Raw genomic sequence first — 13,434 nt, 5'->3', positions numbered from 1 at the left:
GGTTGCGCTTTGAGTTGACAGATCTGTAATTTGTATAGCAGCAGAAGTAGGTTGTCATACGCAGTGCTGGATTGAGCAAGCAAGAGATTCTCTTGATGAGAGAGAGGAAGTGTGGCGCAACCAAGTGCGTCCACTGTAGTGTGGTTGCTTAATGAAGAAGAACTCCGTGTGCAGAACAGGAGAATGACACAGATAACACAAATACTGTAATTCCCAAGGAACAGAACTGCGTCATCACTTACAACAACAGTTGTGTGTGTGTGTATGTGTGTGTGTCTAGTGATAATCTGCTGAGTAGGCGTTCCTAAGAAGCAGAGCGTCCTGTCAAATTCTATCAAAGACTGGGCTATGATAACACTCTGTGGAGACTCCCATATTGCCGCACACATCTCTCACTTGCCTCCAGCTCGGCTACATGGAGCAAACGCGGACTAATACAAACCGGGGCTTACGCCAGATATCTTCACTCATAAATCAGTTGGGCTGGGCCCGCGCGAGTGCACACGCGCTCCAAACACTTTTAACGGATGCGCCAGGACGATGATTCACATCCCCGGGCCACACCCGTATTGGAACGGATCGTGAGTAAACAAATCGTCATTAAGGAACGCGACAAAGCGCGTGTGACTCATTGCAATATATAGCCCACTTTTACTCTACGGCATGGTTTAATGTGTTGTCACCAGTCAAAGAATTCCAGAACTCAGCAAGTCATAAGAAAAACGAATCATGACAAAGCTTGGCAGGAATGTATAGACAGCTGATAGTCAATAACCTTCTGACCAAGATTGGACTTCACATTGCCAAGGCAGATGAATATTTAACAGTGTGCAGTAGCCTACTACATTATCCATCCATTTTACTAATCAATGAATTAACAATGCATTATTATTATTATTATTATATAGGCTGTTCTATAATAGCCTATCCAACGTGTTCATCATAATTTAGTTAATAAGCTTGAATATTGGTGTTAAAACTGCATATGATTCATCCTGTTTATCAGCGAAACAAACAGGTTTCCGCTGAGCCAAGAGCCAAGCTGAGATCCTCTCTCTCGGCTTGGGACAACTCCGATATTATGAATGACTGGTGTGGGTGCACTCGTAGCCGAGGCATAACCTCTGATTGGTTCACCAGACAATCACAATGTGGGAGAGCTGCCGAGGAGGAGGGGACACATTTTACATGTGGGTGTTACGCAGCGCGCGCCGATTGGATAACGACCACTAACGCACACCATAATGCTGGCACGATTGGATATTCCGGATGGTGGGCGGATCTAAAAGGCATGAAGCCCTCACGTCTCGTAACATATTTGTCAGTACAATTTGCTATGAGCTTTGAGGGAACGAAAGAAAGGGAAAGAAGTAGTCCACAAAAGCTTCGGCAGTCTGTCTGTTTAAAGACTGAACGGGGTTTACGTTGTCGGAATTACATTTTCGGAATATAGCGTATGCTTAAAAACTTGAGATAAGCGGGACTCGAGTACAAACTAGCATTTTTCCCTTTAGACGGATTGCTCTCTAGCGATATCCATCTAAATCGGCTGGTGGACTATGGAATCTGGACTCACACTGGTCTGTACTCAAGCTTGAACTGTAAAGAATTGGAGAGTGACTAGTTGGAATACACTGAACTGGGCCTTCGGAGACAAGCACACCACGAAGACTTATTTCACTTTGCAATTGGAACCACAGACGGGGAGAACCTCGCACGTACATAATAGGGACATTGGCCTGCAGTTACTCTACTATCCCCAGTCTTGTCCACTCTCTGTTCTTAATCTTCCGGTCACGGAGCGCAGCGCATGGACCGGCACCCAGACGCCCGCAGTTGTAGCTGTGCCATCCTCGGAGCCACGTCCTGTTGCCCCCGTCTTGTCTCAAGCGAACCGTCCATGAATTTGTCTATTAAGTCGACCACCGGCACGCGCTTTGAGCTCTCTCTTCCACGCGAGGAGACTGTGGAAGGACTAAAGAGGAGGCTCGCACAAAAACTCCGGGTCCCCAAAGAAAGGCTCGCTCTTCTGCACAAAGACACGTGAGTAGTCGGCTAAAACGTTATTTCGTTGCGCCAGGGACGACTGCTTTTCCAGTGTGTGCACCAGACTTGTATGGGGAGTAGCAGATCATTTAGTGAGAGTTGGGTTAGTGCTTGTGTGGATACCCACTATTGTCTCCCATACTAAATGCACAACTGAAAGTGCCGCCTCGGCTACTCTGGTAAGTTAGGGCCTACTCGGGTATGAGAGCGTCTTGGAGGAAAACAATCCATAGTGTTCTTTTGTCTGCACCCTGCATCCCAACTTAATTCAACACACACTTCAGTGCGATCATGCGCCATGAGGTCAGCACGCCAGCGAGCGAGCGACCCATGACTAGTGGAGGACAGGGGAAGGGACGCAGCTGGGAGGCTCGTGCACGCGGGCGGGTGGACTAATTTTAGGGGCAGCCGTGGCCTACTGGTCCGAAGTACTGGTTAGCACTTCGGACCGGTAACCGGAGGGTTGCCGGTTCGAACCCCGACCAGTAGGCACGGCTGAAGTGCCCTTGAGCAAGCACCCAACCCCTTACTGCTCCCCGACCGCCGCTGTTAATGCAGGCAGCTCACTGCGCCGGGATTAGTGTGTGCTTCTGCTCACTGTGTGCTGTGTGTGTTTCACTAATTCACGGATTGGGATAAATGCAGAGACCAAAAAAAACGGGAAGGGGATCCGTGGACGAGGACCGGTGTGAGTGCCATGTCATCGCGGGATATATTACGGAGGCTGAGAGGCATTTACACGGTTCCGCCTCGAGACGCGCTTGTGAGGAGGTGGTTAGGACAATGCATAACAAAGCAGCGCCAGATTAGTGTAAGCCATAATAAACCTAATAGACTAATAAAGCAGTCCTTTGAATGAGCCGGTAGGAGAGAGGGAGAGCATAAGGGACAGACGTGACAGGGTGTTGGCATTAGTAGTTTTACTAATCCTGTCTCTAAAATGCAGTCAGCTGAAGGGTCCTTTAATTGGTAATCAATTGCTCCAAGCTGTTGAGCAGTTGGTTGTGACTTGGGTGTTCATTACCTCCGTGGTCTCTGCAGTAGCCTCGCAGTGTCATTCATTAGTCCACGTTGCCCTGTTTCTAACATCTGTGTGTGTGTGTGCCCGCGTCTCTTTCCATTTCCAGGAGGTTGACCTCGGGACCACTGCAGGACTTTGGCGTTGTGTGCGGGAGTAAACTGACCCTGGTGCCGTCAGTGGAAAGTGGTTTGATGGTGAGTCATAGCCTACACTAGACCCCTGGAATTGACTGGGGGATGGGGGTGCATTGACTGGGACTGACAACATTACTGGAAAGATCACACTTCACATTCACAAAAGTTGATATTTGAGATGGCAACCAGTCATCTACATTTAGAAAACACTGCATAACATAACCATAACGTGGACTAAGTTACTGGATCTGTTCTAACCTCTCTTATCCCTCTCCGACAGTCGCAGTCATCCAGACCCGAGCAGTCAATCATGCAGGCGCTTGAGAGTCTCACGGAAACTCAGGTAGGCCTATATTTGTAGAGTTGCAGACCTCACTTGCTTCTGTCTATGGATAACAAAGTTTCATATGATGAGGAAAATAATGGCTGATTGAACAGCACGTAGTCATTGCAGTTTTAATTACTGGAGTCTTTAACTGCCGCTTTTCACGAAAGCACAGCGCTACAACGGCGGGATGTTAATATAGGCAAAACTGTACTGGATGCAGTGACTTACTGCAAGTGTTGACAGCGCCCATTTAAATCACTGTCGGTCAACTGTTTGCCGTGCTTGTGTGTGTGTGTGTGTGTGTGTGTGTGTGTGTGTGTGTTTTCTGGATCTCAGTGGCCTGTACTAAGAAGTGCTGTTTTGTGTTGTCTTTGCCAGTGTGTGTGTATGCATCCTGGCTATTTGTTCAGAGGCAGACGGGCGCTTTGCATCTGACGGTGCGTGCGTGTGGTTGTGCGGTGTGTGTGTGTGAGAGAGAGAGCTGCGAACAAGCTGAAGATTTCTTGGAAACGGTATGCAGAACGAGCTCTGTACGCCCTCGGCATTCTCGATTTGAATCGGAAACAGTTTAACTACTACATAGCAGAGAGAGAATTCAGGAAGACATTTTTTGTTTCTCAGTCAGTCAGCCAGTCAAAGTTAAAAGTGCAAGAATTGACATTTTATTTTCTGTATATTTCCTGCAGTATGTAGGCTATAGGCTACACGACACAGGGCACGGTGCTCCTGAACATAGACATATTGTCAACACAAACTGTCATGTTCGGGATGTGGTACTTTTTTCTCGTCTCATCTTTATACAGTCAAGGCAAGCCTCTCTCTCTACCCACACCTATTCAATGGGGGAGGGGAGATAGGGGGTCTCCTGTCGCTTTTGAGTCGGCTGCTGCTGCTGCGAGTTTTGCAAAGCAGGTGAATTCGGGCCTGCACGATGCGCGGCTGCCTGTCTGATGTTAGTATATTTTTAACACAGAAACAGTTCTTCTCTTACTGAGCTACAGGCAAGGGTTCCTGAGCAGCAAGGATGTGTGTGTGTTTGTGTGTGTGTGTGTGTGTGTGTGTGTGTGTGTGTGTGTGTGTGTGTGTGTGTGTGTGTGTGTGTGTGTGTGTGTTTGTTTGAGGGGGTTGCCTCTCTGTTGGGTTGTTCCTCTTTGGTTTGGGTGGGTTTTCCTGTCTGCCTGCTTGTCTGGTTTTGTAACTGCCAGTATAGAGCCGGAGAGTGAAAGTTGGTGTGTCAGATAGACTCAAAGGCCATCAGATGGCCTAATGACCGGGAGAGGGAGGTGCGGAGAGATGTGATGGGGGTTGTTTAGTGGTGACTGTAGTGTTGTGTTAAGTTAGAATGGTGCATATTGGGAACCCCCAGTCCCCCCACACACATGCCCCATTCATTCCAACACCTTTTCCTGCACAAGGTGGGATCAGTCAGCTAGGAAAAATGTATGTGTGTGGTTGAGTAAATGCTTCTAATTGATCTCAACGTTGAGACTAAACCTTGAGGCTAACACATACAGAAATGTTTCTGTATGTGTTAGCCTTAAGGTTTAAAAGCAACAACCACATTGTACCTGCCTGCACACACACACACACACACACACACACACACACACATATAATGGCCACTGATGGACTGTGATGACTGCTCTCACACTGAGTGTATGATGAGGCTGCTGTTCGCCTTAAAATAGCCCTCCCTGCAACAATGGTCAAACCAAATGGTCATCACACACACACACACACAGGAATAGCACGGTCACGACACAGGCCACAGTAATAACAAAAGCAGATGGAAAGATCAAAGACAGATTCAATCACGACACTGACACACACACACACACACACACACATACACACACACACATACACTGTTTGTGTATCAGAGGAGGATCATGTTTCAGTTTCTCTGCATCACATCCTCCAATCTGCGTCCACCTGATGACATCATACAGCCATACAGCACAGTAGAGATATGAAAGACTGCTCTACACACACGCGCGCACACACGCATGCGCACACACACACACACACACATGCAAGCAAACTGCCACAACCTCAGTAATGCACACTTCACTCTCAATACACACTTAAACATGGACCACATCCTTAGTGTATCTCGCGCACACACACACACACACACATACACACACACACACACACACACACACAGTGACGCAGACTTCAGCATCATGTATCTATATCATCCCTAACACACAGCAGGAAATCTCTCTCTAGTTAGCAGTCTACCCCCCTTTGTGAGAGATAGAGTCTAACATGTGGTTTCCTCCGCTGACGTCTGCCTTCCATTTCAGGCCAAAAACACATAATCAAAATATATTTGCACAAATACAAACATACACACACACACACATGAATGCACGCACGCACACACAAACACGTGGAGATACACAGATGCACATAATTGATGCAGGCACAGCATGTACTTGAACACTCATAGCTGACACAGTTGACATTTTTATACTAGGCCGCAGTGATGGTGGTTGTGGGGGGCAACGATGGTGTGTCGGTAAAGGTCTGTGTGTGTGTGTGTGTGTGTGTGTGTGTTTGGGTGGATTCATGTGTCAGAAAAGTAAAAGGTTCGTGTGAATTTCTGTGAACTGCTAGGCTGCACCCTAGCACAGGGTGTGTGTGTCTCCTAGAGAAGGCCGACTGGATGTATGTATGACAGTATGTCCAGTCCTCTTTTGTCTTTGGTCGACCCGTGATTAACACGCCTCAAGAGGAATCATACATAGCTTTCCTTTTTTGCTTTTATTCCCCATCTCTCAGTCTCTCTCTATCCCGATCCCTCTCTCTCTCTCTGTCTCCTACTTCCTCTTTCTTTCTATCCCGATCCCTTGTTCTCTCTCTCCTGCTGGCTCTCTATTTTCTGTTCCTGTCTCCCTCTCCCTTTCTTAAATTCAAGCATGGTTGTTCTATACAGTATTACCAAGGCTTCTGCTACACTAGGACCATAAGAGTAATGTAGTAGTGATACAGTCATTACTGTGTATTAATATAATCTCTCTCTCTTTCTCTTTCTCTCTCTATCTCTCTCTCTCTCTCTCTCTCTCTGCCTGTGCAGGTGAGTGATTTCCTGTGCGGTCGCTCTCCCCTGACCCTGGCGCTGCGTGTGGGCGATCACATGATGTTTGTCCAACTCCAGTTGGCGGCGCAGCAGTCAGGCAGCCAGCAGCCACCCCACAGGCACACGTCCAGGGGTCCTTCAGGCACGCACGGGGCAGCCGCAGGGTCCTCGCCAACAGGAAGTGGCCATGGCCCCCTCAGGTCCCCTGTGCATACACAGGAGACAGCGATGCCAGGGGTCAGTGAGGCTCCTCCGCGGTGCCCATCTGCTACGCCCGGCTCCCACAGCACTGCCACACCCTGCCCACAGGTGAGTGTGTGTGTGAGGGTGTGAGGTGAGTGGTTGTGTGGTTGTTACAGTGTGTGTAACAGTGTAATTGTGTGTGAGAGAGTGTATGAGGTGAGTGATTGTGTGTGTGTGTGTGTGTGTGTGTGTGTGTGTGTGTGTGTGTGTGTGTGAGAGTGACGTGGTCACGGCTGGATGTTTCTTCTGAGTGTTGCGGTTTCACACTGCTGCACAAAGCCACAGCTGAGGCTCCTCGGGAGCCGTTTTGCAGGAAGCATCTCTGACTCAGCACTCTGTGTGTGTGTGTGTGTGTGTGTGTGTGTGTGTGTGTGTGTGTGTGTGTGTGTGTGTGTGTGTGTGTGTGTGTGTGTGTGTGTGTGTGTGTGTGTATGTATTACAATTGTATGTGTGTTTCACAGCTGTGTGTTCTAGAGAGCTCTTCTCTTTTCTCCTCCTTTCTATGTGTGTGTGCCCGTGTGAGAGAGAGAGAGATAGGCTCCTTTTAAACTGATATTTAGGCCCAGCACCAACACCACGGCCAAGCCCAAGCCCAACACCACGGCCAAGCCCAAGCCCAACACCACGGCCAAGCCCAAGCCCAACACCACGGCCAAGCCCAAGCCCAAGCCCAAGCCCAAGCCCAACACCACGGCCAAGCCCAAGCCCAACACCAACACCAAGCCCAAGCCCAACACCACGGCCAAGCCCAAGCCCAACACCAACACCACGGCCAAGCCCAAGCCCAACACCACGGCCAAGCCCAAGCCCAACACCACGGCCAAGCCCAATACCAACACCAACACCACGGCCAAGCCAAAGCCCAAGCCCAAGCCCAAGCCCAACACCACGGCCAAGCCCAACACCAAGCCCAAGCCCAAGCCCAAGCCCAACACCAACACCAACACCAACACCACGGCCAAGCTGGCGCTCTGGGAGCAGAGCTGGGACGGTGGACAGGGCAGCGTTAAGTGGGGGACAGACAGAGCTTGTGTAAATGTGTATGTGTGTGAGAATGCATTCATGCGTGTGTGTGTGTGTGTGTGTGTGTGTCCACATAAGAGATTGACCCCTTTCTCTGTCCCCACAGACTGAGGGCAGTTCTACGAGCACTGCTACTGGAGGCCAGGCCCGTAAGCCAGGGGCCGTCATCGAGAGCTTCGTCAACCATGCCCCCGGAGTCTTCTCTGGAACATTCTCAGGTACACACACACACACACACAGCTTCAGACATGCACGCTCAGAAGCCTATGATGTTTATTCCATTACCATAACTAGGCATGGGCACAGGTATATTATGCTTTAATTACTATATTAATATTATAGTGCTTGATAATATTTTACAAAATAGACAGCCACAGCTATGAAATGATATTATGATAGCACACCTCCGCTCTTGTCTAGAACTTGTTAGTATTATTGGAATAATCAAAATGAATGATTATTTATAGTATGTATTTATTCATCTTACGCAAATATCCCTCCTGCAGGTACCCTGCACCCCAGTTGTCAGGACGTTAGTGGACGTCCACGTCGTGACATCAGCACCATCCTGCAGATCCTCAACGACCTCCTGAGCGCCACACGCCACTACCAGGGTAGTGCACCCACGCCTGCCGCAGTGCCCACTCTGTGCCATCTGAGATGCCCACCTCGACCTCGAGCGCACTCCTCCACCTCCTCCTCTCCTCCGCCATCGCCCTCTCCATCCCTCTCTCCACCAGCCTCCCCGCGGGCACACACACACTCACACACAGCCGGACTGCAGCAACAACACGCCAGGACCACTGGTTAGTAGAGAGCACTCCGCGTGTGTTTATGTGTGTCTGTGTGTGTGTGTGTGGGTGTGTGTTTATGATGGTAGGAAGGCAAATCCTTTCCTTTCTGTGCAGTTGTAATTCTGAAATGGAAAGTCCTGGGTGCAGAGCCCACATGCTGTCCTCTGACACACACACACACACACACACACACACACTCCAGACGTGCTGTCCTCTGCTACATACAAGTCTCTCCCACACGCTTCACACGCCAGGCTACCCCCCATCTACTCCTTTCTCTTCCTCCCCCATCTTTCTCTCTCTCTCTCTCTCTCTCCCTCCCTCCCTCTCTCATTGGGTCTCCCTGTGCTGTTCCACTACTGATTCCCAAAACAGTGACCTCATCTGTTAAACATTTCACAACTCATTCACACACACACACACACACACACACACACACACACACACACACACGCACACTAGTCTGTCTTTGACTTTATATGGGATTGGTTTACTGGGCTCTGGCTTGTGTTAGAGTGAAAGAATGTGCCTTGTAGAGTAACTTTAGCAGGGGGAAAGAGAGGGAGGGAGAGGGTGATGGAGGTATGTGTGTGTGTGTGTGTTTGTGTGTGTGTGTGTCTGTGTCTGTGTGTGTGTGTGTAAGCGTAAGGGAGGATTTGTGTATGTAAAGCCATTAGTGGGACTGTCCACACCAAAGCAAACCCATACGTAAATTCTCTTCTTGGAACTACTATTTCTGTGTGTGTGTGGGCAGTCAGGTTTGTGTCTCTGTGAGGATGTGTATGCAGTGTAATGAGTTACTGTAATGCATATGTCTGTATGCAAACACATGCAATGCATTTGTGGGAATATGAGTGTCTCTGAGTGTGTGTGTATAATAATTTTGAGTCAGCATCTCTTCACACAAGATTGCATTCCTGTTACTCTTTAACTGTGTGACTTACTGAGTATGTGTGGGTGCATATGTGAACAGGTTCTATCTCTTTCTCTCTGTGTGTGTGTGTGTGCATGCGTATGTCTCAGCCACTGCTCTTTCCTGGAAACAGCCAGTGGTGAGTCACTACAGTTGAGTGTGTGATGTGTACATCAGGGTGCATGGTCATTTATCTCTACATGTTTTTCCCATATGTCTGATTGCAGATGCATATGGGTGTGTGTGTGTGTGTGTGCACGTCTGTGTGTCAGTATGTGGTCTGACTGTAGTATGGTATGAGAATGTTTTAAGGCAGTAAGAGACACTATGCTCTGACGGAGGACTGTGCTATTGATCAATCAGTCTGCATCGATTAGCTATTAGTGAAATGAACACTGGCTGATTGTTTACAAACAAGAGATGGCCAGAGCTGATTGTGCAGACACAGACACACACACACACACACACACACAGCTTAGGCATAACTCTCACATGCTGCAGCTGAGGCACTGAATGACTGAGTGCTGAAAGTGAAAGTGTGTGTGGGCTATAGGCAGCAGCTGGATATGAGGTAAGGAAGGACCAGTGCTCGAATTATGTGGGAGCCAGAGGGAGCCGAGCTCCCTTAGAGTGAGGACTGGCTCCCATAAAAACAACAAAGTCAAAAATCTGAGGGGGTCTCTTATATCTGAAGGTGTCTGGCATTGTAATTTAATCTTAAACAACGTTCATTATCCATCCCTGAACGATCTCTTACCAGTAGGCTAGGCTACGTTAAATTAAAATATAGGCTACTACTGGACGTAGACCTACCCTACGCTCTTGAACGCAGCATGACTGCACTTCACCATCACACCACTATATGAGCAAACCGCACAGCCTAATATCGATTTGACCGCACTCGCAAGTCCGAAGAAGTCACCCTGCTTTGATGCGAGTGTTTTGTCTATTTACATAGGCGGTCATTGGGCTGAAAAAGTCCTGTTTGTTGTTGAACTTGCGCTTCGCCTCTTCTATGTTTATTGACAAAAATAAATTATGGCCCATAATACAGCCTAGTTCATTAATTGTGTGAATTGATCTGCAACTATCCTCTGCCATTCAGAGCTCCGGAAAGTTCCCAGATATTTTGAAACACCTGTTAGCAATCTCTGATGGCAGAATATTCAATGGCTACCCGACAACATATCATCACGCAGTGCAAATTCCAAAATTGTTCGTCTGTTTATTTCCACGGTTCAACACACGAGACGACTGAACACCCCGGTGTTGATATCACTATGTGTACATTAGCCTATAATGCTAGAACATAGTTTGGCTGCAATGGCTTTATTAATTTCTGCCAGTTAGTGCATTTTCCCTGTGTATAAGTTAAAGACTACATTCATTATTGTGTTTTAGCCTATCTGAGACGGTGGTATGGTTCAAATGAGTTACATTGTTAAATTGAGAATGGCACTCAGACTAAACTAAGTTTAGTCTATTTTTTTGTATTGTGAAATGAAATATGGACTATTGCAATCAATAATATGTTGAAATTAATTAAAAGGAATCAATTTCTATCAAATCTGTCAAGTTATAGCCAAGGCCTACCGTGCGCATACTGCACAAAAGCGCCACTCGCGCCTAGGCTATTTAATTGTATCGCCTTTAGGCTATGTACTGGATGTGCCAACTTTTTATGAGAGACCCCCTTAAAGAGACCCCCTTAAAGACAAAAAGATAATTCGAGCCCTGGGAAGGACAAAGGAAAGGACAAAGTGTGTGTGTTTGTATGTGTGTGTGGGACTCATAGTCATGAGCGTGCATGCAAACGTGTGTGTGTGTGTGTGTGTGTGTGTGTGTTGTGCGTTATCTTTGTCCACTCTTGCTCCCCCAACCTGGATTATCCTTGAGTCTCTCTGTGTGTGTGTGTGTGTGTGTTTCTTTGTGTGTGTGTTGGTTTATCCTTGAGTCTGTGATACTGATCTGAAGGGCACTCCAGCTCAGAGCGAAGGGTATAGAGCGAGAGGTCAGTCTCATCACTGGAGGCTTGGTCCACATAGCGGCCCTCGTGGCTCTGTTCAGGCCCCAGTGGGCCTGTGTTGGTCCTGCAGGGGATGGGCATATGATTGGGGGAAGGTGCCACATGGGGATGACCAATAGCCCCTTGTACTGCTGAGTCGACAGATACAACAGTGTGGGTGGGTGGCTGTTGGTCTGTTTATTTGTTTTGTTTGTTTGTTTATTTAGGTGAGACTTTGTCACTGTGGTTGTGGCATTTTGATACATGTTTCTAAAGTTCTTCCCCTCTCCTCTCCGCCGTGTGTGTGTGTGTGTGTGTGTGTGTGTGTGTGTGTGTGTCAGGCTGCGAGCGGGAGCGCCACTGGGAGAACCGAGCGACACGCTGTAAGGTAGAGCGGCTCCAGATGCTCCTCCAGCAGCGTCGGCTCCGCCGCAAGGCTCGCCGCGACACCCGCGCCCCCTACGCCTGGTCGCCCAGCAACCGCAGGGTGGCACGCAGCCACAGCAGCAGCAGCGCCGCCTCCTCCTCGTCCTCCTCGGCGGCGGCCCCGGATGGGGACGCAGCCTCTCTGGAGCTGGAGTACGAGGACGCCGCGTGGAGGCCCGAGGGCCCACCCACTGACCTCAGCAGCGAGGTCATCATGGCCTGATGGAGGAATGGGCGAGAGAGAGGGAAGAGAGAGAGGGATGAAGGGTGTTGTGGAGAGGAGGGATACAGAGATGACGAGCAGAAAGAAAGAAAGAAAGAAGAACAAAGGAACTACATGGGACATTGCTAATGCTGGATGAGACTGGAATAGACCAGCGGCTGGCTCTGTGTGTGTGTGTGTCTCTGGGATGGAAGAGTGCCACTCACACAACAACCTGTTGACCTCATAATGATAAAAACACAAATGTGCTATACACGCACACACACACACACTGGCCTTTCTGGGGTTGACATTTGGTTCATTGAATGCTGGACAAATAGACTGCACCCTCTGTTTGTGTGTGTCTGTGTGTTTTTGTGTTAGTTGATTTATTCTTGTGTAACTTTGTGTTTGTGTATGATTTAAGAGCACACATGTTCGCTACACACTTCAACTGGACTCCCAATAGAACAGGATGGTACTGAACTGACCGTTCCTCCCTGGGCATTGACAGGACAATAGAACAGGACAGTACTGAACTGACCGTTCCTCCCTGGGCATTGACAGGATAAAGTCAATGCCTTTATGTCTCATTCAGTCTCAGCAGACGTGCTCTGCGCTTCTCAGTACAACCACAGTTATTAGCAGTAATATTATTATTATTATTATTCTTTGTATTATGTATTATTAATAATAATTTGTTTGAATGATTTATTTGTATTTTTTACATGGTGTTATTGTTGATGTCGTCACTGTATGTTGTGGTTACAGATATGTAGCATTAATATCTAGCCAAGATTCAGGTTATGTTACTCCCAGTTCAGACTAGAACAACGTTTTTTGGCACATTTTGCCATTTTGTCTCTGGGAATCTGTTTGAGCATTATGATTTTTTATTTTTTATTTGTTTGTTTGTGTCAGAGATTGTGATCAATAGCAAGTGCTTTACAGAGGGATAAAACCTCTACCTGCTCTCTGTTTCTCATTTGACTTTTCTATTTAGCATTGGTAAAAAAAACGTGACCAGCAAAACACATAATTTATTGTGATAATAAAGATTAAATAATGATGAAATTCATTCTCGGTAGTTCACTAATTTCATTGCAGTATGTGGTGATAATACAAAGATTTGTGGTTTAAAAGATGTTTGTGTCAAACTACAAAGTTGTGTGTGTGTGCGTGCGTGCACACATTTACTTTTTGACTTCTTGTTG

General features: G+C 47.7%; 1 protein-coding gene across 3 annotated transcripts in view; it reads left to right on the top strand.

The window, feature by feature from the left end:
- The first annotated feature begins 382 nt into the window (after positions 1-382).
- LOC121709363 (midnolin-like) overlaps positions 383-13,434 on the top strand; it is a 30,196-nt gene continuing 17,144 nt past the window's right edge. Inside the window, exons 1-7 of one of the 3 annotated variants that reach the window (XR_006031935.1) lie at positions 383-2,043; positions 3,174-3,261; positions 3,482-3,544; positions 6,612-6,923; positions 7,987-8,098; positions 8,387-8,686; positions 11,934-12,417. Coding sequence is in view for 1 of the 3 variants with exons in the window: in XM_042092688.1 (XP_041948622.1) it covers positions 1,811-2,043; positions 3,174-3,261; positions 3,482-3,544; positions 6,612-6,923; positions 7,987-8,098; positions 8,387-8,686; positions 11,934-12,241 (1,416 nt within the window). In the remaining 2 variants the exon portion in view is untranslated. Of the gene's footprint in view, positions 2,044-3,173; positions 3,262-3,481; positions 3,545-6,611; positions 6,924-7,986; positions 8,099-8,386; positions 8,687-11,933; positions 13,296-13,434 lie in introns of those variants that run through there. The other 2 variants (XR_006031934.1, XM_042092688.1) reach the window with 2 other exon arrangements.

Source organism: Alosa sapidissima, chromosome 1 (genome assembly GCF_018492685.1).
Source record: "Alosa sapidissima isolate fAloSap1 chromosome 1, fAloSap1.pri, whole genome shotgun sequence".
Classification (NCBI taxonomy): domain Eukaryota; kingdom Metazoa; phylum Chordata; class Actinopteri; order Clupeiformes; family Clupeidae; genus Alosa; species Alosa sapidissima.
The sequence above is the reverse complement of the archived record's forward strand: the minus strand, read 5'-3'. Positions and strand labels throughout refer to the sequence as shown.